At 45.2% G+C, this 27,584-nt stretch overlaps 1 protein-coding gene across 2 annotated transcripts; it reads right to left on the bottom strand.

Annotated features, from left to right (window-relative positions):
- Positions 1–250: 250 nt before the first annotated feature.
- Positions 251–26,854, bottom strand: DLGAP5 (DLG associated protein 5). 2 transcript variants are annotated; one of them, XM_056545475.1, is made up of 19 exons: positions 26,672–26,854; positions 23,292–23,549; positions 17,223–17,431; positions 15,059–15,145; positions 14,886–14,982; positions 14,666–14,761; positions 13,686–13,747; positions 12,604–12,857; positions 12,393–12,520; positions 12,186–12,315; positions 9,354–9,439; positions 7,593–7,753; positions 6,973–7,065; positions 4,906–5,128; positions 4,596–4,785; positions 3,457–3,517; positions 3,083–3,371; positions 1,408–1,463; positions 251–473 (listed from the first exon to the last, which is right to left on the bottom strand). In XM_056545475.1, the coding sequence occupies exons 2-19, from the start codon at positions 23,533–23,535 to the stop codon at positions 396–398; spliced, it is 2,544 nt and encodes an 847-aa protein (XP_056401450.1). In that variant the 5' UTR covers positions 23,536–23,549; positions 26,672–26,854; the 3' UTR covers positions 251–395. The 2 variants fall into 2 exon arrangements, with proteins under 2 accessions (XP_056401450.1, XP_056401451.1); XM_056545476.1 differs by having other exon boundaries at positions 26,679–26,854.
- Between the last annotated feature and the right edge of the window lie 730 nt (positions 26,855–27,584).

Genomic DNA, 27,584 nt, shown 5'->3' with positions numbered 1-27,584 from the left:
AAAAAAAAAATATATATATATAAAATGTATAGATTAGGTTTAGAGATGAGCAAACTTACAGTAAATTCGATTTGTCACGAACTTCTCCGCTCGGCAGTTGATGTCTTTTCCTGCATAAATTATTTCAGCTTTCAGGTGCTCCGGTGGGCTGGAAAAGGTGGATACAGTCCTTGGAGACTCTTTCCTAGGAATGTATCCACCTTTTCCAGCCCACCGGAGCACCTGAAGGCTGAACTAATTTACGCAGGAAAAGTCATCAACTGCCGAGCCGAGAAGTTTGTGACAAATCGTATTTACTGCAAGTTCGCTCATCTCTAATTAGGTTTAGAAGGAGAGACTCCTGACTTCCGGTCTGTACAGATTTGATGTCGCTTCTTTCTTCATAGCAAAGTGGATCAGTTCTCCATTGGTGAAAACATTATTAAGTCTGTTAATGCTGCATCTGGTTCGACCCTCATAGGTGAATGTACAGCCTGCAAAGAAAGACCTCCGTTAAGAAACTATCCCAAAGTTATAGAAGAGTTATTAGTACAGGTCAAATCATACCCCTTCTCATGTTCATAAGGACACATTGTTCTGTACAATATATCTCCACCTAGTTAATAAGCACTTAAAGGGGTACTCCGCAGCCCCAGTGTTCGGAACAAAATGGAGCAGGTGTCGTGATGTCATGGCCACGCCCCCTCAATGCAAGTCTATGGGAGGGGGCGTGACAGAAGCCAGATTTGCATTGAAGGGGCGTGGTGTCACAAGGGGCGTGGTTGTGACGTCACGACTCCCCAGTGTTCTAAGCAAACGCTGGGTGCTGCACAGAGATCGCAGGGGTCCTTTGGATAGGGGATAAGATGCCTAGGGGCGGAGTACCCCTGTAACATTGGCAGGTCAGTAATTCCTTACCTGCATGTTCACAGCACAATTAGGCAAAGTTATGGCCATAGACCACCGTTTGTTCACAAATCAGAGATGGAAACCCCTCCCCCCTTCAGAGTATATTGTCAAAATACCACTTTAAGTAGACATTTATGGCATACCTAGAGGTGGGGTCTTCTAGCAACAGTTGTGCATAGGAAACCGGCTATTCATGCAAATGGCCATTATAGTCTATTGGATTTATGGCAATGGCCAATGTAAGAAACTCCCCATCTGTGGGGCACCCACTAAATCAGACATGAAAGTTTGGAATCCTATAGTTTTTGGTATGCCACTCGAGGGGGTGATGGGAAATAAAAACCCACACACTATTAACAGATATAAACCTTTAATGTCCAATAGTACACTGAATATATACATAGAACTTTGCAACGCTAGTTCTGTTGTAGAAGTTAGGTCATCAGTATGAATCCTTATCTTCTCAAACAGCTGACAAATAACGAAAGATATACTCTGAGCAATAAATCATTTCTCTACCATGATCGGGGTGCCACTTCCAAGGAAGTCAAGTGGATCGCTGGTGGTGTTCACATCTAAAAAGATAAAAACAGCACAGTCACTTACTGCAGAGTAAGGTTAATCCAGAGGTTACAAAAAACGCTCCTAGCAAAATGGATACTGCGCATTTGGGAGGTGTAGTTTAAAGGGGTACTTCACTGGCAAGCGTTCTGAATGCTGTTTTTTGAGCTGCCGGGGTCAGCCACGCCCCTCTTGATGTCACGGCAACGTGCCTCAATGAAAGTCTATGGGATGGGGGCGGTTGTCACGCACCCTCCCATAGACTTGCATTGAGGGGGCGTGGCAGTGACATAACGAGGGGCATGGCCGACCCGGGCAGCTCGAAAACAGCGTTCAGAACATTAAAGGGGTATTCCAGGCAAAAGCTTTTTTTTTTTTTTTTTTTTCTTTTTATATATCAACTGGCTCCGGAAAGTTAAACAGATTTGTAAATTACTTCTATTAAAAAAATCTTAATCCTTCCAATAGTTATTAGCTTCTGAAGTTTTCTGTCTAAATGCTCAATGATGTCGTCACGTCTCGGGAGCTGTGCATGATGGGAGAATATCCCCGTAGGAGCTGCACAGCTCCTGGGACGTGAGTCATCAGAAAGCAGTTAGACAGAAAACAGCAACTCAACTTCAGAAGCTAATAACTATTGGAAGGATTAAGATTTTTTAATAGAAGTAATTTACAAATCTGTTTAACTTTCCGGAGCCAGTTGATACATAAAAAAAAAAAAGTTTTGGCCTGGAATACCCCTTTAAGTTCTGAACGCTGGCCAGTGGAGTACCCCTTTAAAAAGCTGTAAGACCACAGGTTAGGGAATACTGGCATAGGCCATCATCACAAAAGATACATTGCTGGCCTAACCTAGACCTTGTTAACAGAGACTTGCGCCACCAGGAGTTGAAAAGCCATAAGTCTGCTTCAGGCATTTAGACTCCTGATGGCATCTATCTCAGGCTTCGAGATTGCCCAGGAAGTTCAAGCATACCCTGCTGCGGCACTATAAAAAGAGGTTTTGTTACTTTTTAAGGGTGGGTTCACACCACGTTTTTGCAATACAGTTCCCATATCAGGTTTTTGGATGAAAAACAGATTGCTCAAAACCGGACTAAATTGAATCAAAATGTGTGTACAAATTTAACCCGTATACGGTTTGAAAAAATTATGTCCGGTTGCATCCGTTTAAGGAAAAAAACGGATACATTTTTAACTTTTCATTCTATTATGAATGAAGTTTCACTTGTTTGATTGAAGACAAAAAACTGTGCAAAGTCAAAAACCGGATGAAACCATACGCACACATACTATCCTGTATGGTTCCCATTGACTCCCATGTTAAAAAAAATAAAAAAAAAATAAATAAAACGTATACAGTTTCCATACAGTTTTTCACTCTGACCAACAACCATGGTAGACTGCGGTTTTGGGTACAGGGGAAAAAAACTGACAAAACCGTACAGGATGCAAAACGGACACAACCGGATGCATTACTTGGCATATGGTTTTCAATGGAGAGTCAATGCATACGATTTTCAATATGGTTCCATACAGTTTTCAAATTGAAAACGTATACGGGAACTGTACTGCAAAAACGTGGTGTGAAGGCACCCCAACTAACACATGCCTTTAGGCCACTTCCACATACCCGGGCATAACATAAGCGAAGGTTGTAGGGGACACATAGGATCATCTGGCACCACTTCCGAAGTCTCTAGTGAAGAGGAAGGTTCCGTTGTAGGTTTGACTTTTTCTGGACTGCACATGAAGACGTCATCGGTCACACTTGTGTCAACAGCCGCCTCCGTGTCACTGTCACTCTGTATTTCACTTTCTTCAAGGCCTAAACATTTCACGAGCCCCGGAGACTCCTCTATTGTCAAGCTGATCGCATGAGTCTGAACTAGGTACTTTGCGAGGTCGGCCACCGCTGGAACCTGTGTCGAAAACAGACTATTTTATTCATTCTGCAAATAACTTTCACCCATTTTTTTCTATTAGTGCTTATAAATGCCAACTCACGGAATCAGTCTCTGTAGGCTCAGGACACTGCATCATGGGATCTGGTTCTTGGTTCTGCAAACTGAAGAAACAGCTGCAATAGGTTAAATTTGTTACTATGTAGAGCAGCGTTTCCCAACCAGGGTGCCTTCAACTGTTTCAAAACTACAACTCCCAGCATGCCCGGACAGCCAACGGCTGTCCGGGCATGCTGGGAGTTGTAGTTTTGAAACAGCTGGAGGCCCCCTGGTTGGGAAACACTGCTGTAGAGCAAGTCATAAAGCGGGAAACATCCAAGTAGACTGATCTCGTTGTAATCCGCTATTTACCATTCACATTTTTACCTGTGCTACAAATGTGAACACAAAGCAATTTAAAACAGACTTATCCGCAAATTTTTTGAGTATAAAGGGCACAGCTGTATAAGGCTTTTAACTAGAGATGAGCGAACTTACAGTAAATTCGATTCGTCACGAACTTCTCGGCTCGGCAGTTGATGACTTTCCCTGCATAAATTAGTTCAGCTTTCAGGTGCTCCGATGGGCTGGAAAAGGTGGATACAGTCCTAAGAGACTCTTTCCTAGGAATGTATCCACCTTTTCCAGCCCACCGGAGCACCTGAAGGCTGAACTAATTTACGCAGGATAAGCCATCAACTGCCGAGCCGAGAAGTTCGTGACAAATCGAATTTTACTGTAAGCTCGCTCATCTCTACTTTTAACCCTGAATATCTACATACCTCTTACTAGTTAACTGCCCCCACCAGCTTTGGAGCCCATTGGGCATTTCCCTTGGCCACTGGAGCCCAGCACAGTTTGGCAGGTAGTGGTCAACACATTGGTCAGGGCTGGATTTAAAAGGGGTACTCCACTGGCCAGCCTTCCGGCTGCTTTGGGAATCGGGAAAGCGCTGCGGGGGTCGGCCATGCCTCCTCGTGAAGTCAGGCCACGCCCCCTCAATGCAATAGACCGCCCATGAACTTGTATTGAGGGGGTATGGTCTGACGGCATGAGGGGGCGTGGCCGACCCCGCAGCGCGCCGACACAGCGTTTGGAACCAAGATGTTCCCAATGCAGCCGGAAGGCTGGCCAGTGGAGTACCCCTTTAAAGAGGTCTACAGCCTAATCTAGCACATAGAAGGTACAAAATGTAGACATTACCTGTCTTCTTGTGGTATACCAAAAAGGGCTTTTCTTACAGGGAGCTTCTCGGGGCTTGAAGACTCCTCAGGTTTACAGTCCTGCGCTGGTTCTTCTATCCCATTAGCGACTGGTGTTCCCAAGTTCCGTGAAACTTTTTTGGTTGATGTTGGTGTATTAGTCTGAGAAGAACTTAGATTTTTTCTAAGACCTAAAAGATAAGAGGTAGGTCCAATTATTTTTCCTGTACATTGCTTTACAATAACCAAGCTGACATGTACAATATAAGTGACTGTCGGCAAGGGCTTCCAGATTTTAAGAATAAACTTACTTCCAGGTAGCTTAGCAGGACTCTCAATCCTAAAGAATCCAGCATCAAACACAACTGGATCCACTTGCATGGGGAGAACTGGGGCGTCTCCTTCAACCACAAACTCCTCTACTTTAACCCTATTTTTCATTGCAGCTTTGATGGAAGCAAGGCGACTTCTGGCAGCAGCTCTCCCATTGTCTCCTTGGTTCTGCTTCCCAGTTACAACTGGAGCAATCTTTTTCTGCAAACAAGAAAACAGAACTTACAAAGGGGCCATCCAGCATTACATAGACCTAGCTGCTTTCTTCCCAAAAACAGTGCCACACCTGTCCTCTGGTTGTGCGGTATTCACTTCTATGGAACTGAGCTGAATGGCCATACAAAGCTTTATCTAACCAGTAATAAGTTGTAGGTTCATCTTTGTTCTAGACAGGACAGAGGGGAAGGCTCCTGCTGCAGCCAGCTGATCTCCCGGGAACCAAAGAGATTCTCTCTTTAAATATTTTATATAGTTTATGTTGTAATATGGGACAACATAGGTTTGAAGAAATAAAACATGGAAATAAATGCATAGATTTTTCTTATTTTGTAAATTTACCATGTTATTCCACCGTACCCTCCCCAATCAAATAAAAGGAGCTTTTTTTCTTCTCTTTTTTAATTATTTTTATCTTTAACAATGGAAGAAACCAGAGCCTTCATTTTTACAATAAAGTAAAAAAGCTTTCATTGGCAGACAACCCCTTTAAGAATACCCCTATGTGACTGTGCACCACATAATAGGAAACGTTTTAGCTGTCAAACAAACATATATTGGTAAAATATATAATATATTATATATATATATATATATATATATATATATATATATATATTATACACACATACACACACACACTCTCTTTCCTTCTGCTTTCAATGTAAACTGTCCATTCTGTCTTCATTAGCACCTTTTTTCTGTCTGGTAAGGATATTTTAGTCAGGAATTCAGACAACTATCTCCATCTAAACCTTCTTGATAGGGATGTCCCAATACTAGCCATTTGCATGGTATCGGGGACTCATTCAGTGTCCCCGATACCAAATCTGATGCCTGCTGCTGCCCCGTCCTCATCATGGCCGCTGCCCCGTTCACCTATCCTCATCATGGCGTTCCATGGAGTAGCATGGGACATATGTCACTCCACCTCCTCCCCTGCGCCCAGCTTAACGCTACGGAGGAAGCAGAGTGACGTATAAGTCACATGTTCCTCCATAGGACGCCATGATGTCGACCGGAGGATAGGAGAACGGGGATGCGGAGCGGCAGCACCCGACAGGGGACAGCCGCAGGTGAGCTGTCTATAAAGGTGGGGACTTCAGGGGTCTACAGGGGGGGCTGTTACTAATGTCTAAAAGGGGGGCCCTGCTATCTAAAAGGGGGCCCACTTTCTAAATGGAGCCTGCTAGTAATGTTTGCAGGGGATGCTACCTACTATTAAAGGCAATCTTACAGCAGAGTCATCTGCACTAACTTGAATTTATAGTTAGATAGGTCAGGTGACCCGGTTTCTACAGCTGCTCACCATGTGAGCATTGGTCTCACCACCAATGCAAATTCCCTATTCTGTCCAATGGAGAAGAGAGAAATCTTTGCTCATACAACAGCAGCCGCCTCCATTGTACACTACAAGAAACCCACATATCAGCACGGTAAACAGCGCCAGAAACCGGGTCACCCTGGTGTCAGATTTCCGTTAAAAGTACTTGTAATTGGTATCGGCGAGTACTAGAATGAAAGTATCAGTACTCGTACTTTAAAAAAAATGGTATCGGGACATCCCTACTTCTTGACTTACTTTTCACATCGAGGAAAGGAGTTAGTAAGGCTGAATTCCCAGCTGGAGTGTACAAAGAAACAAGGAGTCAATTACAGGATGTACACCAGACAGGAAGTTGAGCTACTGAAGACAACAGATCAGACAGTTTGCATTGAAACAGTCTAAAATAGCTTTTATAATTGGAAAACTCCTTTAAAAACAAACTGGTGGTCAATGAAGGATAAAAGATACCAGCAGCTAGAACTGCACGGCAAACATAACTTACCCTTACAACTTTCTTAGGCTGAACTGTATTCTGCTGCCAGGAGTTTTCTTCTAGTTTTGCCAGATTAGCAAACTTTTTAATCACATCTTCAATCTAAGTGGGGAAAAAAAAAAAAAAAAAAAAAAAAATTTAAGACCACAGTGCATTCTAATTGTGACTGACCCTTATAGGCCTTTGACCGGGAGAGACTTATTCTGTTAGGGTATGTTCACACTAAGTAATTCCCGCTGAATTCATCAGTGTGAATGGGTCTTCCGCGAGACCCGTTCACACTGCAGAATTTCAGCCGCTGAAATTGTTCCGTGCAAAGAAAGAACATGTTTATTCTTTGCGCGGAAGTCCGCGAACACTGCATAGCCATCAATGGTGACGGCACAGTGCCGCGCGGCCCTACCGCCGAAGTATTGCGGCGGACGCCGCCAGAATGCAATCTCTGCTTGCGGAATTCTGCGAGCGGAGATTCCATTCATTATCCGTAGTGTGAACATACCCTTAGTGTTGAGTAATTTCTGCCAACAATTTGGGCAATCGCCAATGTTAAAGTAATACAGGACATGCTTCTGTGTCCAAATGTAACATTTTGGGATTTTTTATTTTTTATTTTTTTTGCAGAAGCCTACCTGAAAATAAATCATATCCCAAAAGCCATCGAGATCTGTACACGTGGTTTCCTTCTCTCCCCGCTTAAATTCGCAGTTGTCAACCAGACCCTCAAACTGCTTAAACCGTTCAGATATCAGGAGTCTTGTCTGTCCAACTGTGGTTCGGATCAGGTCTTTGGCTTAAGAAAGTAAAGACATGCTGTATTAAATATTGTTCCAGCATGGAGCAATAACCTCATTGGGGTAGATTAGAGGGGTACTCCTGTAGAATTGTTTTTTTTTTTTTTTTTTTTTTTTTTTTTTTTAAATCAACCGGTGCCAGAAAGTTAAACTGATTTGTAAATTACTTAAATTAAAAAATCTTTACCCTTCCAGTACTTTTTAGGGGCTGTATACTAAAGAGAAATTGAAAAAAGAAATGCATTTCCTCTGATGTCATGACCACAGTGCTCTCTGCTGACCTCTGCTGTCCATTTTAGGAAATGTCCAGAGCCGCATATGTTTGTTATGGGGATTTTCTCCTACTCTGGACAGTTCCTAAAACAGACAGCAGAGGTCAGCAGAGAGCACTGTGGTCGTGACATCAGAGAAATCTAAAAAGTAAAGCATTTCCTCTGTAGTATATAGCCCCTAAAAAGTACTGGAAGGATTAAGATTTTTTAATTGAAGTAATTTACAAATCTGTTTAACTTTCTGGCACCAGTTGATTTAAAAAAAAAAAAAAAAAAAAAAAAAAAACGTTTTCCACAGGAGTACCCCTTTAACTAATGCAATAGTGTGTGTAGCACATCAGGACTAGGTTGTGGCTCTAAATGCACAACGCATGCCAAATAATATTCTGCAAATTTTTTAATCGAGCAGGCTAACAAAAAGGATGCATGATGCTAAACCGTGTCTAAAGATGCACTAATTATTATACGGTGAAAGTTGGCACATTAATCTATATTTGACAGTTAATCTGCCCCATTCGCTTATTGGTAATTAAAGGGGTACTCCGGTGCTTAAACATCTTATCCCCTATCCAAAGGATAGGGGATAAGATGCCTGATCACGGGAGTCCCGCCGCTGGGGACCCCGGGATCATGAACGCGGCACCCAGTTTGTAATCAGTGTTCGCTCCGGGACTGATTACCGGCGACCGCAGGGCCGGCGGCGTGTGACGTCACGCTCCGCCCCTCAATGCAAGCCTACGGGAGGGGGCGTGATAGCTACGCTCCGGGTCTGATTACAAACGGGGTGCCGCGTGCATGATCCCGGGGGTCCCCAGCTGCGGGACTCCCGCGATCAGGCATCTTATCCCCTATCCTTTGGATAGGGGATAAGATGTTTAAGCACCGGAGTACCCCTTTAAAGAGGTACTCCACTGCTCAGCGTTTGGAACAAACTGTTCTAAACGCTGGAGTCGGGAGCTCGTGATGTCATAGCCCCACCCCCTCAATGCAAGTCTATGGAAGGGGGCGTGACAGCCGTCATGCCCCCTCCCATAGACTTGCATTGAGGAGGTGGGGGTGTGATGTCATGAGGGAGCGGGGCCATGACGTCACGAGCTCCCGGCTCCAGCATTTGGAACAGTTTGTTCCAAACGCTGAGCAGCAGAGTACCCCTTTAATAGCAATATTTGCATTGGACAGTCATTTAAAATCTTTTAATATGTCAGAGAGACAGATCAGAAGTTTGGATCGGTCAGTTCCGAGTGTTGTGACCCCGACCAATCACTAGATATAGCCTGGAGAAGCACATTCTCTCCAGAATTTCACATGCTGCTACCCTTTTCTTTACCATCTTCTGGAATGTCCATATCAATCCTTTTATCCCAGTCGATACAGAGCAACGTCAACCTCTGAATCTCGGACTTTAAGGTGTTCCTACAACAAGAGACATAGGTACACTTACAAAAAGACTAAACAATGGTCCCCCCTAAGAATGAGCATAAGAAGAATAAGGTACTGTTCACATATCATACAATATTTGTGAATTGTTAATGAGGAGTCATACAGTAGTCCCTCAAGTTACAATATTAATTAGTTCCAGGACGACCATTGTATGTTGAAACCATTGTATGTTGAGACCATAACTCTATGGAAACCTGGTAATTGGTTCTGAAGCCCCAAAATGTCATCCAAAAATAGGAAAAAGTGAGGATTAAACAAAAATAAGTAGATAAGTAATATAGATAAAGCAGGTCCTTACATATAAAAGTAATAAAGATCTGCTGGGAGCTGTAATCACTGTCTATTCGGCTGTCCGGGCATGCTGGGAGTTATAGTTTTGCAACAGCTGGAGGCACCCTGGTTGGGTGACACTGGTCTATGTAGAGGACAGGAGCTTTTTCAGGGTCCTGTACAGAACACGCAATGTCCTAAAAAAAGGAAAATGGAGCCGCCCTCACCTGGTGTCCAAAGGAGCAGCTAACCCTGGCACAGGTAAAGAGTACAGAACATGTAATACCTCCCTGTACTGTAGGGGGCGCTACCAGACACCAGTCAGTGCATACACTTTAGGAATACAGGGGATTTACCAGTGAAATATCCATTCTGATTGGTTGGTTCTTCCAGCCATTGACACGTTTCGCAGATCTGGACTGTCCATAGCATTGTATGTTGAGTCTGGTTTCAAGTTAGAATGGTCCAGAAAAGACCATTGTATGTTGAGGCCATTGTAAGTTGAGGGATACACATACACACACACACACACCACACCACACCCAGGGATGTGGAATTCCTATCGCCCGACGCCCGGGACTAGCAGTTTTGGGCGCCGGGCAGGTGAATTTGTCCGGCCCTTAGCCCAGCTTCGGGCAAGCAGGGCCGGACCTGACAAGTGCGGCGGATCTGCAGTCTGTATGGAGCGGGCTCCCGACTCCTGCCCGCTCCATACTCTGCAGCCTGTGTCCTCGGAAGCAGAGCAGGGGAGATGAGAAGCTGTGTATTTGTCTTCTCTCCCCTGCTCTGCAGACCTGTGGGGGGGGGGGAGATGACGGGGGCGTGGCTTATTTCTCCCCGTACAGACCTGCGTCCTCTGCCTTCGCTCACCGCACGTCTGCACGGTGAGATGCATGCGGCACTCACAGGGGAGTATGGAGCGGGCTCGGGATTCCTGCCCGCTCCATACTCTGCAGCCCCCAGCTGTTCTCAGTAGCCGGGGGCCGCCACTAATAGCCAGCATGCGGCGATCGCCGCGGCTGGCTATTAACCCTTTAGATCGCCGCTGTCAAAGCTGACAGCGGCGTCTAAAGGGAGATGTGAATGCTCCCTGGTGGGCTAGTGGGGTGGATCGCCCCCCCGCAGCGCGATCGCAGGGGGGCGATCCACTATAGAGGTAGCCGGAGGACTTACCTCTGCTTCCTCCAGTCCCAGCTCTGTCATTGATAGATCCTGGCTGGACCAGGCTCTATCAATGGATCACAGAGCTCACAGATTAATATAGTTCAATAGAATCTATTCATCGGTCTGAGGAATCTAATGATTCCTCATAAGTCTAATAAAGTGTAAAAAAAAAAAAATAATAATAATAATAAATAATAATAATAATAAATAAAACTTTGAATAAAAGTTTGAAAGACACACATTAACCCAGTGGTCTTCAAACTGTGCCCCTCCAGATGTTACAAAACTACAATTCCCAGCATGCCAGGACAGCTGTTGGCTGTCCGGGCATGCTGGGAGTTGTAGTTTTGCAACATATGGAGGGCCACAGTTTGAAGACCGCTGCATTAACCCCTTCCATGTTAAAAGTTAAAATCACCCCCTTTTCCTATATAAAAACATGCAAACATAATAAAAACAAACATATTTGGTATCGGTTCGTGCGTAATTGTACAACCTATTAAAATATAACATTATGTTTCCCGTACGGTAAATGTAAAAAAAAATACCAAACCACAGATTTGCAATTTTTATAATATCCCAGAAAGAAAAAGTTAAAAAGCGATTAAAAAGTCAGATCAATACCAAAATGTTACCGATACAAAAAACAGATTATGGCGCAAAAAATGAGCCCTCATACAGCCTGGTATGCGGGGAAAAAATAAAGCTACAGGGGTTAAAAAATGGCAATTAAAAAAAAATTAGAAAAAGTTCAGAATTAGTAAAACATGACGTAAACGATACAAATCTGGTATTGCTGTAATCAGGCGACCTAAAGTATAAAACTAACATGTTACCTCAACCACAAGATAAATGGCGCAGAAAAGAAAACCACCAAATCTGCAAAATTATCTTTTACTATTTAATTTTACTTCCCTTAATAATATATATATATATATATATATATATATATATATATATATATATATATATATATATATTTATATATATATATTTTTTTTTTCTTTTTTTTTTTTGGTTCGGAGAATATGTTATTGAAAAATTAAAAGGTATCATTATGGTAGGTAGTTATAATTATAGTAGGTATTTATGGCTATTATAGGGCGAGGAGGAAAAAACGAGAGCGTAAAAGCGAAAATTGGCCCGGACAAGTGGATCGTCATGAGGGACAAGTAGATTTTGCTCCATTTTAGTCCCGTGGACAAGTAGTTTTTTATAAAATTTCCACACCCCTGCACAACCCATGTGTAATAAGGATTTTAGAAAAACAGTGCCAGTGACTAACCTGAAGTACGGTACATCATGAGAAGGCTGCTCCACTAGTGTGGTCGTGACATCCTCTGCGGTTGGCTCACAAGGTGGAGGTGCCAGTGCAGGACTGGCTTGTGGCGCACAGTTGGCATGACTTGTATGTTCTGTAATTAAGGAACAATAGAGTGAGAAAGTGTCATGCCATCCCTGCTCTATATACTTGTCTTCTCTGCTCAAGTACCTTCATTCTGAGTAGAAGCATTGAGGGATACTTCCAGTTTTCCTTCTGTGGTTGTCGGTGATGGTTCAGTTGGGGACATCACAGTCTCCTGATCTTCTGCGTTATGTTCTCTGGTAACCACAAAGTTCCTACAAAGATAATATGAAATATATCACTCAGTGCAACAGCTACTGCAAGAAGACCAGATATATAGGCTCCGGCACAGCATTACCTTCTACTATCCAAGGGGCTAAAAGTGAAAGTAGGGGTCAGAAATGCGTTGGCCCTGTTAGGGGTCATGGGCTGAAAGGTAAATGTAGACAAGCCATCCAAAGGCTGGAAGACAAAGTTATGTGGAGCAAAGGATGGTTTTCTTTCATGTTTGACAGGCGATGTCTCTGGCACGCTCTCACTTTCCACACACGTGTCTTTGTGGATGGGCTCCGACTCAGGCTCTTTATCATTAGATTGATCAATGACAGGAGGCTATGGAGAGAGGTACATGAAAGCTAAAATGGGTACAGGTAGGAGAAAAATAGATCAGCTCCCCACAATCATCTTATATGGTAGACACCACAGCAAGAAAGCTAAAGGTTGATAATTTGATATTAAATGCGTTGTCTCAAAATTAGAAATTCTCCCTTTTCCACAATATAGGAGATAACTAGATGATCGGAGGTGGTCTGACTACTGGGACACTAATATAATATATAATAAATATTCTATAATAAAATATAAAAAACACAACAACCAGCAACAACATTATTTATATTTTATTTATTTATTTTATTATTATTATTTTTTTTAAACAACGACATTCTCCAACCAGTGGCGCTTCGGCTGTTGCAAAACTACAACTCTCAAGATGCCCTGAGTCTTTCGGGGTACTCTGGCACTAAGATATCTTATCCCCTATCCAAAGGATAGGGGATAAGATGCCTGATCACGGGGGTCCCGCTGCTGGGGACCCCCCGTGATCTTGCACGCAGCACCCCTTTACAATCAGTCCCCAGAGCATGTTTGCTCCGGGTCTGATTACTGGCGATCACGGGGCCGGAGCATTGTGACGTCACGGCTCCGCCCCGTGTAACGTCACGCTCCGACCCCTCAATGCAAGCCTATGGGAGGGGGCGTGACAGCTCCCATAGGCTTGCATTGAGGGGGCGGCGCGTGATGTCACACGGGGCGGAGCCGTGATGTCACAATGCTCCGTGGCAGGACCCCCACGATCAGGCATCTTATCCCCTATCCTTTGGATAGAGGATAAGATGTCTTAGTGCCGGAGTACCCCTTTAATGCATGTAGTAGCCTCACCTCATTTTTGTCAATTACCATTTCTGGGCTGATATCCCTTGTAGGTTTTTGTGGTTTTGCAGCTGTGGAATTAAACATAAATTAATGGGGTAGGGAAATACTTTAGAAGATCAAATGATAAGATTTTCTTACTTCTCCTGGTAGAATTCCTAGCTTTTTTATTTCCCTTTTTTCTTTCTTTTAATTATTTAACAATTTATTAAGCATGCAACAAAATAAAGAGCTAGGGAATAAAAAAATAAAAAAAATAAAAATGCTTAAAATTCACAGCTCCCTCCCACAAAAATTTAATAAAATTAACTAAATAAATCTAGATGTGAAGGCAGCTGTAAGAATCTGGGCTTTTATACCGCCAAAACAGTAACATTCATGGTTTTGTTTGTAAAGTGAATGCATCAACGCATATGGGGAGAGGGTTTAGATTTCTTAGGCTAGGTTCACACTGCAGAATGTTTCCACCCTGAGATGAGTATGGCCTGGATCAGTCGGCGCTAGGACCGCGCGGACACTGTAGTCTCCAATAGACTTCAATGTGTTCCGCGAGTATTTCTGCCTGAAGAATGAGCAGCGCCATTCTTCAGGCGGAAACTTTCTAGCAGATTTTCCGTCCACAAATTCCAAAGTGTAAATTTGTGAACGGAAACCCATTCACTATACAGTACATTTCAGCAAGTGGAATTTCTGCCTGCAATTTCAAAGTGGAATTGCAGGCAGAAATTCTGCAGTGTGAACCTAGCCTTATTGACGTTGGCTCTCCATTCTCCTCTTACTCAGTAGATGACAACATTGGGGTAGATACATTAATTCCCCACAGACTGCGCAAATATCTTTCCCCATGTGCTGCCTGCATCAGAAGTACTCTGTGGGCTTCATACATACAGTATTAGACCAAGCCCCTTATTTTTCCTTCCTTTTTGCGCCAACTTGTCTAAGCAATCTATGAGAGCAAATCAGTTACTGAAGAAATAAATATTAACTACCTGCAGAATTTTTTGGCACCACTTTACTGACACTTGGGATTTTGGAGACTGCACTTGCACCAGATCTTGTTGTTCTTGTAGATGGAATAGCAGAAACTGGAGGAGGGGGGGGGGGGGGGGGAGAAAAATAAAATAAAAATCACTTTAGTCATGGATTCTCATTTTACTGGAACATACAATATAAATGCCTATACATTTCTCTACGTCTGTTCTTATTTACCTTTGTTTTCCCTTTCATTCTTCTTTACAACAGAAGTCTGCCCTCGGACTTTCGTTCCTGCGCGATTAACAGGAGCGTCACTGTTCAGGACCTTTACCTGTCAGGGAATCGGTGTTACCCCATCACATATCTACATAAAAGCGACAGAAATCATAGCGCTAAGAAAGTCTTACTGGAATTGCCCGTGTCCTGGTCTCTTTCGCAGGAGGTTCTGTTTTCACTGTAGACCGTGTAACTCTGGTTACGCTGGGTGCAGGGGGCTAGGTTGGAAGAGCAGAATATTCATTTATACTGTGTTGACCAGCTGGCATCTTAAAGCAAATTTAGTTGTGTGTAACTGCAGTTGCAAGGACAACTATGATAAAATTCTGTCAAGTCGTAAGTGTTTATAGACGGTGGTCCGAGTGTCGAAACCCACAATCGCTAAAATAAAAGGGGCAGAGGCACTCTGCTGCATATTCATTTCCACTCAGCACTGCTCCCAAACAAAGCAAGCAGTAAATGACTAGTCAGACCACATGTGCAATACTGGGGAAGGGGATAAAAATTAGAATTTACTAATAATTTTGGGTGCATTGCATTTCCACCTTAATTGAAAAGATTTTAAAAAAAAAGGTGCACCTGCGACTATTTTTTTTAAATCTATACATAATAAATCTGCATGTCTTAAAGTTGGAAGACTGAAAAACATTCAGAGAAATCATATACAGTGAATAAATGAGCTCAAACAAGCAGATTCCTCATTTTTAATTAGGAAATCGTTTTAATTAGCAGTGAATTTTAAAAAGATGAAATATGAATGTTAAATTCATTCTCCCCACTATATACGATTTTGGGGACCAGTATACAAACAGACATAGCTAGAGGCCGCATTCACATGGCGGAGATTCCATGCCGCTGCAGCGGAGTCCCGTTGAATTTCCGTGTCAGATGTTTCCAGCACGGAAATTCCTTTTTTCCTTTCCGCACAAACAATGAACTTGTTCATTCTTTGTGCGGATTCCGCACAGAATGCTGGCGCATTCCATGTGGTCCTAGCCCCTGCAGCCCTGTCTGCGCAGACATTCTGGCGAGTGAACGTGAAGAGTTTAACCCTTTAAGTTTTTTTTTTGTTTTTTTTTTTTGCACTTTCGTTTTTTCGACCTCCCCTTTTAACGATAAAATAAAATAACTGCCATTTTATCATTTCAGGGGCTTCAGATTCTACACAGTGCACTTTTTAGTAAAAATGACACCTTGTCTTTATTCTGTAGCTCCTTAAGATTAAAATGATGCTCAAATTATATTTTTGCTTAATCTTCATTATAACTGTGAATGAAAATTTGCATGTTTAAAAATGTCCTCTTCTGACCCCTATAACTTCCCCCCCCCCCCCCCCCCCCCCCTCGCATATGGGGCTATATGAGGGCTCATTTTTTGCGCCGTGATCTAAAGTTTTTATCGGTACCATTTTTGTTTTCATGGGACTTTTTACCCTTTTTTTTTTTTAGGGTATACAAAGTAACCAAAATTACGCAATTTTGGACTTTGGAATTTTTTTTTTTTTTTTTTTTTTTTTTTTTTTACGTGTACACTATTGACCCCGCGATTTAATTAACATTTCTATAGTTCAGACATCTGAATGACATCTCATCTACAATTTTTTTTACATTTTTTTTTTAGCCCCCATAGGGGACTATTACATGCAATCATTAGATTACATACACTGTCCAATGCAATGCCATAGCATAGCATTGATCAGTGTTATCTGTGCTCGATTGCTCCAGCCTGCAGAGCCTGGCTAGAGCATTGAGGGACAGATCGGACGGTGGGGAGGCAGGTAAGGGCGATTTCCCCTTGATTATCGCAATCAGCTATGGTGAGTGGCCGGCAGTCTATTTTCGGCATCTACAGGGTGACTGCCGGGCATCTGCCCGATTGCCGGTGTCCGGTATTAGCTGATAGCAGCCGGGACCGAACGGCTATGAAGAGAGCTCAGCTCCTGAGCTTGCTTCATAGACCCGACACACAACATCACCACACAAACATGGTGCTCGTGGTTAAGGGGTTAAAGATGGGCCACCATAGTAATAAAAGGAATGGGTTTTCTTTGCCTTCTTTTGGATCTAAAGAGTAATAGGCTAAATTGCTTGGATACAATAGGGGTGATATTTATCAAGCTGTATTATAGTAGGATTTTTTTGTTGTTGCCCATGGCAACCAGAGCTTAGCTTCCATTATACCAGAGCAGGTAATATATAAAAGCCAAGCTAAATTTGGTTGCGGGGAACAACAAATAATGTTACTATAATACAGCTTGTAAAATTTCCCTCCATGTTACTTTTGTATACATATTACCTTCTCTTTTTGCTTTACTTTGGCCGCAGTCTGCGTTGTGAGGATGGGAATAAAAGACACTTCGGGCTTGTAGGTTCCACATTTGAAGACTTTACCGGCCTTTTCTCGTTGCTCCTTTAGTTTCCTCAGCTGCTTCTCTTCCTTGTAGCGCTGCAGCTTCATACGTCGTTCCTCTTGGAGGATCAGCTCTTTAGTTTTGCATTGATTTGCTGCAAGACAGCAAGTAAAATACTCAAGAATGCAATGTCCACAATACTTCTCCACACCCGACTATAGAAAGAACATATGGACCCACGTATGACGAGGTAAAGCAGAACCCAACTGCGGGGCGTTAATGGAGAGGTGGTTCTATGGGATGTAGAAAGAGCCGGGCAAGCAGCCGGACCAGCATGGATTTCCATGCACCATTAATGTAATGTAACACTAAATAAACAGTTTATCTAGGGCAATGGTGTCCAAACTGGGGCCCCCCAGATGTTGCAAAACTACAACTCCCAGCATGCCCGGACAGCCAACAGCAGTCTGGTTTTGCAACATCTGCAGGGCCACAGTTTGGACACCACTGATCTATGGAGACTAAAGATAAGTCACCTATATTTTTCATTGTTCGGATGAAGACCATATCATGTACAGCAGTGTTCCTCAACCATGTGGCTCTCCAACTGTTACAACTCTACCACTCAGGTTGGGGAACACCAATGTACAAGCAGAGAGCACTGTGGTCAGACAGAAAGGAAATCATAGAAGACATTTACTAATCTGTTTAACTTTCTGGCACCAGTTGATTTAATAAGTGTTTTCCAGTGAAGTACTCCTTTAAAAGGGGTCAAACAGTTCTTGATCTTATTCAGTCTATATCCCCAATATTTTACGGGAATCAAGAGCACAGCAGACCGTCCCCATTTGCCCCGAAGTATACCACCCACATACTGCCCAAAAGCAGTGTGGACACAGGCTGTCAAACCCTGTAAAGGGGTACTCCTATCTGGGACATATGGCATATTCACAGGATATAAATGGCCCTTAGATGAGAGTTTCAATTATTTCAAAGATCGAGTGCTCACTGGCCGACCAGAGGTGGTCAAGAGGTCGAAAACAGCTCAAGTTATGCAATTTTCAGGGACTTTAACCCCCCCAAGGTTATGCAGTTTAATTTTAAAAACATTTTGAAATCCACTGATGCCAGAAAGTTAAACAGATTTGTAAATTACTTCTATTTATAAATTTTAATCATTCCAGTACTTATCAGCTGTTGTATACTACAGAGGAAGTGGAGGTGTAGTTCTTTTCAGACCACAGTGCTCTCTGCTGCCACCTCTGTCCATGTCAGGAACTGCCTAATGCAGGAGGGGTTTACTCATGCTCTGGACAGTTCCTGACATGGACAGAGGTGGCATTAGGGAGAACTACACAACTTCCTCTGGAGCATACAGTGGAAAGATTTTTTAAATAGACTTAATTTACAAGTTTGTTTAACTTTCTGGCAGCAGTTGAGAAAAAAAAAAAAAAAAAAAAAAAGTTTCCCTCCAGGAGACCCACTTTAACTCCTAGATGACAGAGGCCCTTGCCATCTCGGACTTAATGCACCAGGGCGTACATGTAATCCCTGGATTGTTAAATGCCTATAAAGAGTACTGGAGTTACGTTTGCTTTATAAGTGGTGAGGGATAGCTACTAACAGCAGCCTGGACTTTAACGTTACTGATGGGCAGCAGCGATTCTGTCGCTGCCGTCATTAACCCTTTAGACACCATGCCGAGCAATTAAAAAATGTCTACATCATAAGGAGTACTCCTTTAAAAAGTGTAATAACAACAACAAAATTATTATAATTTTAATAATAATCATAATAATTTGAAAATTACATAAAAGCCCCCCCCCCCCACACCTAATTAAAATAAACACATTTTTATCACTCTATCATGTATCCCTGCATGCCTAATTGTTCAAACTATATGATCCCGCATTGTAAATGGCGTCAATATGAAATGAATACCAAATATGCAGATTTTTCATCGCAATTACCTACAGGATAAATTGTACTGCATACAAACAAAGTCCCAGATGGGAATACCCCTTTGAAGAATGTAGCTAACTTAGGCCTTCTAGAAAGTATTTTCTGCATGGCTTTATTCTAGAAGATTTTATATATAATTGTTTTTTTCCCCCCCTTTCGTGCACGGTGCTTATATATTTAAAATATATCTTTGTATTGATTACATCCTCCTACAGCATAGTGTTCTGTCCTGGTTAGTTGCCTCCTCCATTGGCAATATATTATGGTCGGATCATGCGCCTGTATCGTGCACACTGAGTTTGTCTGTACGGCCAATGTCAACAATTGCCAACTTCCTCGTGCCCAGGACCCCACTTCCCTTGTCGTGAAGTGGGAAGCTGCTAAATGTGTGCTCCGACAAATTTTTATTAAGCACGATACCAGTCTTAAAAAACAAAAGACCTCTTCTATAAAAAGGGCCCTGGGGCGGGTTGCTGACCTGAAACTGGCCCACAAACGTGGACTCTGCACTTCTGTCCTGGGGGATCTTTTGTTAGTGCGGCAGGAAGCTAAGCGTTTGCTTGACGCCTCCTCAAAACGCGTTCTCCAACTTTGTTGCAGCAAGTTTTGTGAGTTTGGCAAAAAGAGTGGGTGTATGTTGGCTAGAGCGCTCCGGGAGCACATGGCTAGGTCCCATGTGCCCTGCATTAAAGCTCTGGGGGAAGGGCAGGTCCACACTACCCCGGAGAAAGCCGAAGTTTTCCGCGCATACTAAACAGACCTGTATAACTTGCCCCGTTGCCCGCTCTGGTCCTAGGCCCAGCTCTTTCCCTGTCCCAATCTCCCCAGTCTCTCCCCCGCCACTGCGGAGGAACTGGATGCTCCATTTTCGCAGGCATAGCTCTTGGGAGTTATTGCCTCCTTGCCTGGAGGAAAGAGGCCTGGCCTGGATGGCTTTTATGAAGAGTTTATCAAACGCCTTGCTCCGCTACTTCTGGCTGCATTTAATGCGGTAGGCCCCGATATGCCCTTTCCCCCTCAATCCACTTTGGCCCATGTCACGGTCCGCCCTAAACAGGGCAAAGACCCGCAAATATGTTCTAGTTACAGACTCATTTCGGTATTAAATGTTGATCTCAAAATCTTTTCTAAACTTATGGCTGACAGGCTTGGTACCCATTTACGCAAACTTATCCACTACAATCAAGTAGGCTTTGTGCCGAGGAAGGAGGTCCGCGACAATACCCTTAAGACCCTAGATATCACACACTATGCCCAGTCCCACAATATCCCCTTGATGATCCTCTCCCTTTATGCTGAAAAAGCGTTTGACCGCATATCGTTGTCATCCCTTAGAGATGCGCTGCGTACCATTGGCCTTGGCCCTGTCCTAACCTTGAAAATGATGTCTCTTATCACTCTCCCTTCTGCACGCCTAAAGATTAATGCCTCCCTGTCCCAGTCCTTTCGTATTTTCAACGCCACCCATCAGGGGCGCCCGTTGTCCCCTTTATGTTCTGATCATGGCACATCTCCTGGCTTCCTCATTAACCCGGACATCTTGGGGATTAGGATTGGAGATCACGAGTATAAATGCTCGGCTTTTGCTGACGACATGCTGGTCTATATCACTAGTCCACATATCTCCCTTCCCTCCTTGATGTCTGGATTCAGGGACTGGTCTAATTTCAAAATTAATATGTCCAAATCTGAAGCGCTAAATGTGTCTCTTCCCCAGCCCCTGGTTAATACCCTCTGTACTAGTTTCCCCTATGCCTGGCCCATCACTTACTTGGGGACCACAATCCCAGCAGACTTATTCCACCTATATCAGTGTAACTTTGCCCCTTTACTTGCTCAATTTTATACTCACCTGGATGGGTGGCACAGGAAGACTCTTTCCTGGTTCGGTAGAGTAAATGTTATTAAAATGATGCTCCTGCCAAAGTTCGGTTCGGTGCCTTTATTTGAGCGTCGGGGCGTTCGCGCCTTAGCCGAGCAGTATTATTCCGCCCCAAGGAGGCGGGAGGGGTGGGCCTCCCTGACTGCCATCTTTACTACATTGCGGCTATGCATGCAAGACTGTTGGATCAGATGCATAACTCTGCCTCTGAACTTTGGGTACGCATAGCGCGGGATGTCTCTCCCACTGATTTGTCTGGGCTCCCATGGCTGTGGCACCCCTCCTTTGTCCAGGTTGTCATTCACATCAGTACAGATGTTTTCAGTGTAGGTCTGGGTACCGGGACACCATGATTGACCCCGCGGGCCTTCTGTTGCCCATTACTGGTATTCCTCCCCCCCCCCCCCCTCCAAGTTGTCCCCAGATGCTTTCCTAGGGGGAGTTGGTCATTCCCCGCTGAGGTTCACAAACATGCTCTCCCCCTCGGAGTTGCTTCCTCTTTCCGCCCTGTGTCTAGGAGCAGCGTCTAAGTGTCGTGGCACTTTTGAATATACCAAGATACAAACACTTTTATACCTAAATCAAGCACTCACATTTACATCGTGCTTTGACCGTTTGAGACTCTCTGCCTCACAAACCCCCCCCCCTCTTCCCCCATACCATAGGCTCTGTCTATCAATTGTTGTCTGGCTATACCGTGGCCTGGGAGGCGGAACTGGGGGGGGAAGAGCTTCACTCCTGCCCAATGGCTAACAATTGCTAACAAAGGGCAGGAGTCCAATTATAAGATTTTGTCACACAGGTACAGGACCCCTACACAACTCCTTAGTTCTCTTAATTCTTTGCACTTTCCAGTGGATCATGTCAGTTGGCACTGTTTACATTACTTATCTTAATTGACTGAGTTTGGGATAGCATTGTGTGATGTGTTTGACTTGCTCTTGTTGCCTTATTACGGTTTAATGACTTTTGTAGTCCTCAGATACATACTGTACTAAGCTTTTTACAATTGTTGTTTACTCTGTCTTATTTTTTTGTTCTCTTTTATTGTTAAAGGGTACCACTCATCAAAAAAACTTTTGATATATTATAGATTAATGTATGCAGAATAACTTCACAATTGCATGTTATTAAAAAAATATGCTTCTTTCTATTTAATTTTCCACTTTGAAGAAATGACCACTAGGGGTCTCCCTACCAGTCCTGGCAGCAAGCATTTCAGACTCATGCTGGAGTCCTAAACACTTCGAGCTGCCAGTCTGCTTTGTTCACAAAGGAGAACACTCAGAGCTGCCAGCCTGCTTTGTTCACAGCCTGTTTGGCTGTGAACAAAGCAGGCTGGCAGCTATGAGTGTTTAGGACTCCAGAAATGCTTGCTGACAGGACTGATCGGGAAAAATACAATAGAAAGAAGCATATTTTTCATTAACATGCTATTGGAAAGTTATTCAACATTCATCTAAAATATATCAAAAGTTTATTTGATGAGAGGTACCCTTTAAAAAAATAAATAAATAAAACTTTGAATGAAGAGAAAATATATCTTCGTAACCCCAAGCAACAGTTGTACTGCTATGCAAAGAAAACAAAGTGGCATACCACTACAGCCTCATTTTTAGAATAGGGGGCCCATAGGTCAGATCCCCAACAAAGTAAGTGATGGAATAAGTGGTGAATACCCCTTAAAGGAAAACTGTCATCCTGTCACCACCACTAAACCCAATACACCAGGTTATAGAGCAGGTGAACAGGAGACCGATGCAGGGTCTCTGACTAATATACGTACCTTCAGTCTGGTGACTGGTCCCTCTGAAGATCGGCTTCTATCTTCGCTGAATTTGGAGGCGGCTCGTTGGCTGAATTAGAAAATTTATGGTCGCTGGTCACGTGAGCGCTGAGTAGGCACAAGCACTCATGTGACCAGCTACCATGAATATTGTATTCATAGTATTGTGGTGGGCCGCTTCCAGCGTGCAATTCAGCAAAGATAGAAGCTGATCTTCAGAGAGACCAGGTGCCGGACTGCAGGTACGTATATTAGTCAGAGACCCCGCATAGTTCCACTGTTCACCCGCACTATAACCCGGTGTATTGGGTTTAGTGTGGGTGAACAGGTTTTCCTTTAAAGCTGAGCTGTTGCTTATTATGACTATTGGACTACCATTCTTACCTGACTTGCATTCAAGTCCATTAACCAGTGAGGATTCGTTCGCTTCTTCTACTACAGTCAGGTCCTGTTGTTCTCTCATAAGGGACACGTTGACATCGGCCAGTGACAGACCCCTGCTCCTTTTGAACTCCTTGTGTCTGTTCTCCTTCTGAGTTATGGATTTACGTCGGGCAACTTTGGCCCTTAAGTTTTCTATGCTCATGTCTTTCTTATATCTGCTAGCAAACTGGGAGGGAATGTCCATTTTAGTTTCTTCACCTAAGAGAAAAAAAATAAAAAAGGAAAACACGAAGTTATGTAAGGTTAGTAAAAAAATTGGGTATTTTTTCCCCCCAGAAACTTCAAAGTCTATCTACTGTGACCAGAGAAAACAGACAAGCCCTAATAGAAAGTTTCCTTCACATGGAATAAGGCACCGTTTTCCCTGAGAAGATGCATTCCTTTTCCAATACTTCAACCAGAAGCTGCACAGTCTAAGAAATCTGCCACTTTAAGAGGCCTGAAAGGAGAAAAGCATTTTACCTTTGGGGTCTTCACAACATGAACCTGCAACTAAATCAACCATAACCTCAGGGATCTAGTCACTCCTGTTGCAGCAGCGCAAGGTCTTCTGCTGCCTCCCGAGCCTTTTTAATATAGAAGTATAAGGAATCTTGAGGGGGGCTGGTGTCAACCAAATGCCATTCACTTAGATGGCAACATATTCCCCACGTATTCTGCTGAAAGAATGAGACTCTGAATTCTGCTCCAAAACTCTGTGGCATGAACTAAGCCTTACAGTACATAGGGCCTGGGAAACAGCAAGAGTCCTCATAGGGTGGAGAAGATTCCTCAATCATCGTAAGATCAACACAAGACTGGCAGAGCGATTTAGGGAATAAGGAAAAAGAAAACAATTTCCACATGGAATTATAGATCCCATCAGAGGCTGGACGGACCCCCCAAGATCTACACCCACCAATAAGTGACATCAGGATCTACACCCACCGACAGGTGACATCAGGGGCCAGACTCCCAGGATCTACACCCACCGACAGGTGACATCAGGGGCTGGACCCCCAGGATCTACATCCACCGACAGGTGACATCAGGGGCTGGACTCCCAGGATCTACACCCACCGACAGGTGACATCAGGGGCTGGACCCCCAGGATCTACACCCACCGACAGGTGACATCAAGGATGGACCCCCAGGATCTACACCCACCGGCAGGTGACATCAGGGGCTGGACCCCCAGGATCTACACCCACCGACAGGTGACAGCAGGGGCTGGACCCCCAGGATCTACACCCACCGACAGGTGACATCAGGGGCTGGACCCCCAGGATCTACACCCACCGACAGGTGACATCAGGGGCTGGACCCCCAGGATCTACACCCACCGACAGGTGACATCAGGGGCTGGACCCCCAGGATCTACACCCACCGACAGGTGACATCAGGGGCTGGACCCCCAGGATCTACACCCACCGACAGGTGACATCAGGGGCTGGACCCCATGGATCTACACCCACCGACAGGTGACATCAGGGGCTGGACCCCCAGGATGTACACCCACCGACAAGTGACAGCAGGGGCTGGACCCCCAGGATCTACACCCACCGACAGGTGACAGCAGGGGCTGGACCCCCAGGATCTACACCCGCCAACAGGTGACATCAGGGGCTGGACCCCCAGGATCTACACCCGCCGACAGGTGACATCAGGGGCTGGACCCCCAGGATCTACACCCACCGACAGGTGACATCAGGGGCTGGACCCCCAGGATCTACACCCACCGACAGGTGACATCAGGGGCTGGACCCCCAGGATCTACACCCACCGACAGGTGACATCAGGGGCTGGACCCCCAGGATCTACACCTACCGACAGGTGACATCAGTGCTGGACCCCCAGGATCTACACCCACCGACAGGTGACATCAGGGGCTGGACCCCCAGGATCTACACCCACCGACAGGCGACATCAGGGGCTGGACCCCCAGGATCTACACCCACCGACAGGTGACATCAGGGGCTGGACCCCCAGGATCTACACCCACCGACAGGTGACAGCAGGGGCTGGACCCCCAGGATCTACACCCACCGACAGGTGACATCAGGGGCTGGACCCCCAGGATCTACACCTACCGACAGGCGACATCAGGGGCTGGACCCCCAGGATCTACACCCACCGACAGGCGACATCAGGGGCTGGACCCCCAGGATCTACACCCACCGACAGGCGACATCAGGGGCTGGACCCCCAGGATCTACACCCACCGACAGGCGACATCAGGGGCTGGACCCCCAGGATCTACACCCACCGACAGGTGACATCAGGGGCTGGACCCCCAGGATCTACACCCACCGACAGGTGACATCAGGGGCTGGACCCCCAGGATCTACACCCACCGACAGGTGACATCAGGGGCTGGACCCCCAGGATCTACACCTACCGACAGGTGACATCAGTGCTGGACCCCCAGGATCTACACCCACCGACAGGTGACATCAGGGGCTGGACCCCCAGGATCTACATCCACCGACAGGCGACATCAGGGGCTGGACCCCCAGGATCTACACCCACCGACAGGTGACATCAGGGGCTGGACCCCCAGGATCTACACCCACCGACAGGTGACAGCAGGGGCTGGACCCCCAGGATCTACACCCACCGACAGGTGACATCAGGGGCTGGACCCCCAGGATCTACACCTACCGACAGGTGACATCAGGGGCTGGACCCCCAGGATCTACACCCACCGACAGGCGACATCAGGGGCTGGACCCCCAGGATCTACACCCACCGACAGGTGACATCAGGGGCTGGACCCCCAGGATCTACACCCACCGACAGGCGACATCAGGGGCTGGACCCCCAGGATCTACACCTACCGACAGGTGACATCAGGGGCTGGACCCCCAGGATCTACACCCACCGACAGGTGACATCAGGGGCTGGACCCCCAGGATCTACACCCACCGACAGGTGACATCAGTGCTGGACCCCCAGGATCTACACCCACCGACAGGTGACATCAGGGATTTACAACATGATGTTTTATAACACTGCAGTGAATCCTCCGGCTGTCATCCAGTCCTCCGGTCATCTGACAGCTCTTTGTCGTCATACACCGCAGACCTCCCTCCCACCAGGACACTGTATCCATCACAATCTGATAGACCGGCATAGAGCAGAATGATACAAATATCCGCAGACTCAGGAAAGCAGGAGCAGAACAGGAGAAATGCAGCCGAATGTATGTAATAGAATGCGGCTCTGCGGGAACTCATCACACTGCGCTCCAATACAGTCATGTCTATAGTACCGATGCGTGTTGTCCAATGGCTGTGCCCGGGATAACCGGCTATACAGCCATCTATTATTACTATACTCACCGGACACCGGACACTCGATCCTCCTCCGCCGCTCCCGCACTCTCAAAATTCAAACCAGCGGAAGCTCTCCGCCTTTGGTTCAAAATACGGCTCCCTGATTGGCTAAGCCGCGGACACCCCTACGAGCCTATTGGCTTTTTGAATGTGCGTCAAGTCGTTAGGGGGCGTGGTCTCGCGCGTTTTAACGCATGCGTCGTGCTGCTAGGCTGGGAAAGTGATGGGAGTACGCATGTGCTGGAAGTAAGGCTAAGGCATTGCTAGTCATATAGCGATTGGTGCTGTATACTACGTCCTGTTCTTATTGCTATGGACTTACTCCGTCATAGAGGTCATGGGTTTTGTGACAAAATGGGGGCTGTCTGGGCATGCTGGGATTTGTAGTTTTGCAACAGCTGGAGACACACTGCTTGGGAAACACTGCCTTATCCACAGGATTAGTGTCATATGATGGGAAGGGTCCAACCGATGGGATCCACTGCGATCTACAGGATAGGACGTCTTTGTTATGAATGGAGAGGTGAATTGCGCACTTGTGCCGCTGCTGCATTCATTGTCTATGGAGCTTGTGGGGATAGCACCAGATCTTCTGCCGCTCCCATAGAGAATGAATGGAGTGATGGTACGCATGGTCAAATCGCTGCTCCATAACGAAGACCTGACGCCCTGTTCTGAAGATCCACTAGGATATCCCCCAATCTGACACTAAGGCTAGGTTCAAACTGTGGAGTCTCCGGCCAGAGATTTCTAGTGCGCTCATAGACGGCAATGTATCCTAGGCGGATTACTCCAAAATAATGACCGAGATCGTTCTTTAGGTGGCAGAAAATGACCAGCAGAAACTCCACTATAGAAATTCTGCAACGTTCGAGTGGAATACCAAAGTGGAAATGCATGCGGAAACTCCGTAGTGTGG

The sequence above is a fragment of the Hyla sarda genome, chromosome 11 (assembly GCF_029499605.1).
Source record: "Hyla sarda isolate aHylSar1 chromosome 11, aHylSar1.hap1, whole genome shotgun sequence".
In the NCBI taxonomy this organism is placed as follows: domain Eukaryota; kingdom Metazoa; phylum Chordata; class Amphibia; order Anura; family Hylidae; genus Hyla; species Hyla sarda.
This window is presented reverse-complemented; position numbering and strand designations above follow the sequence as displayed.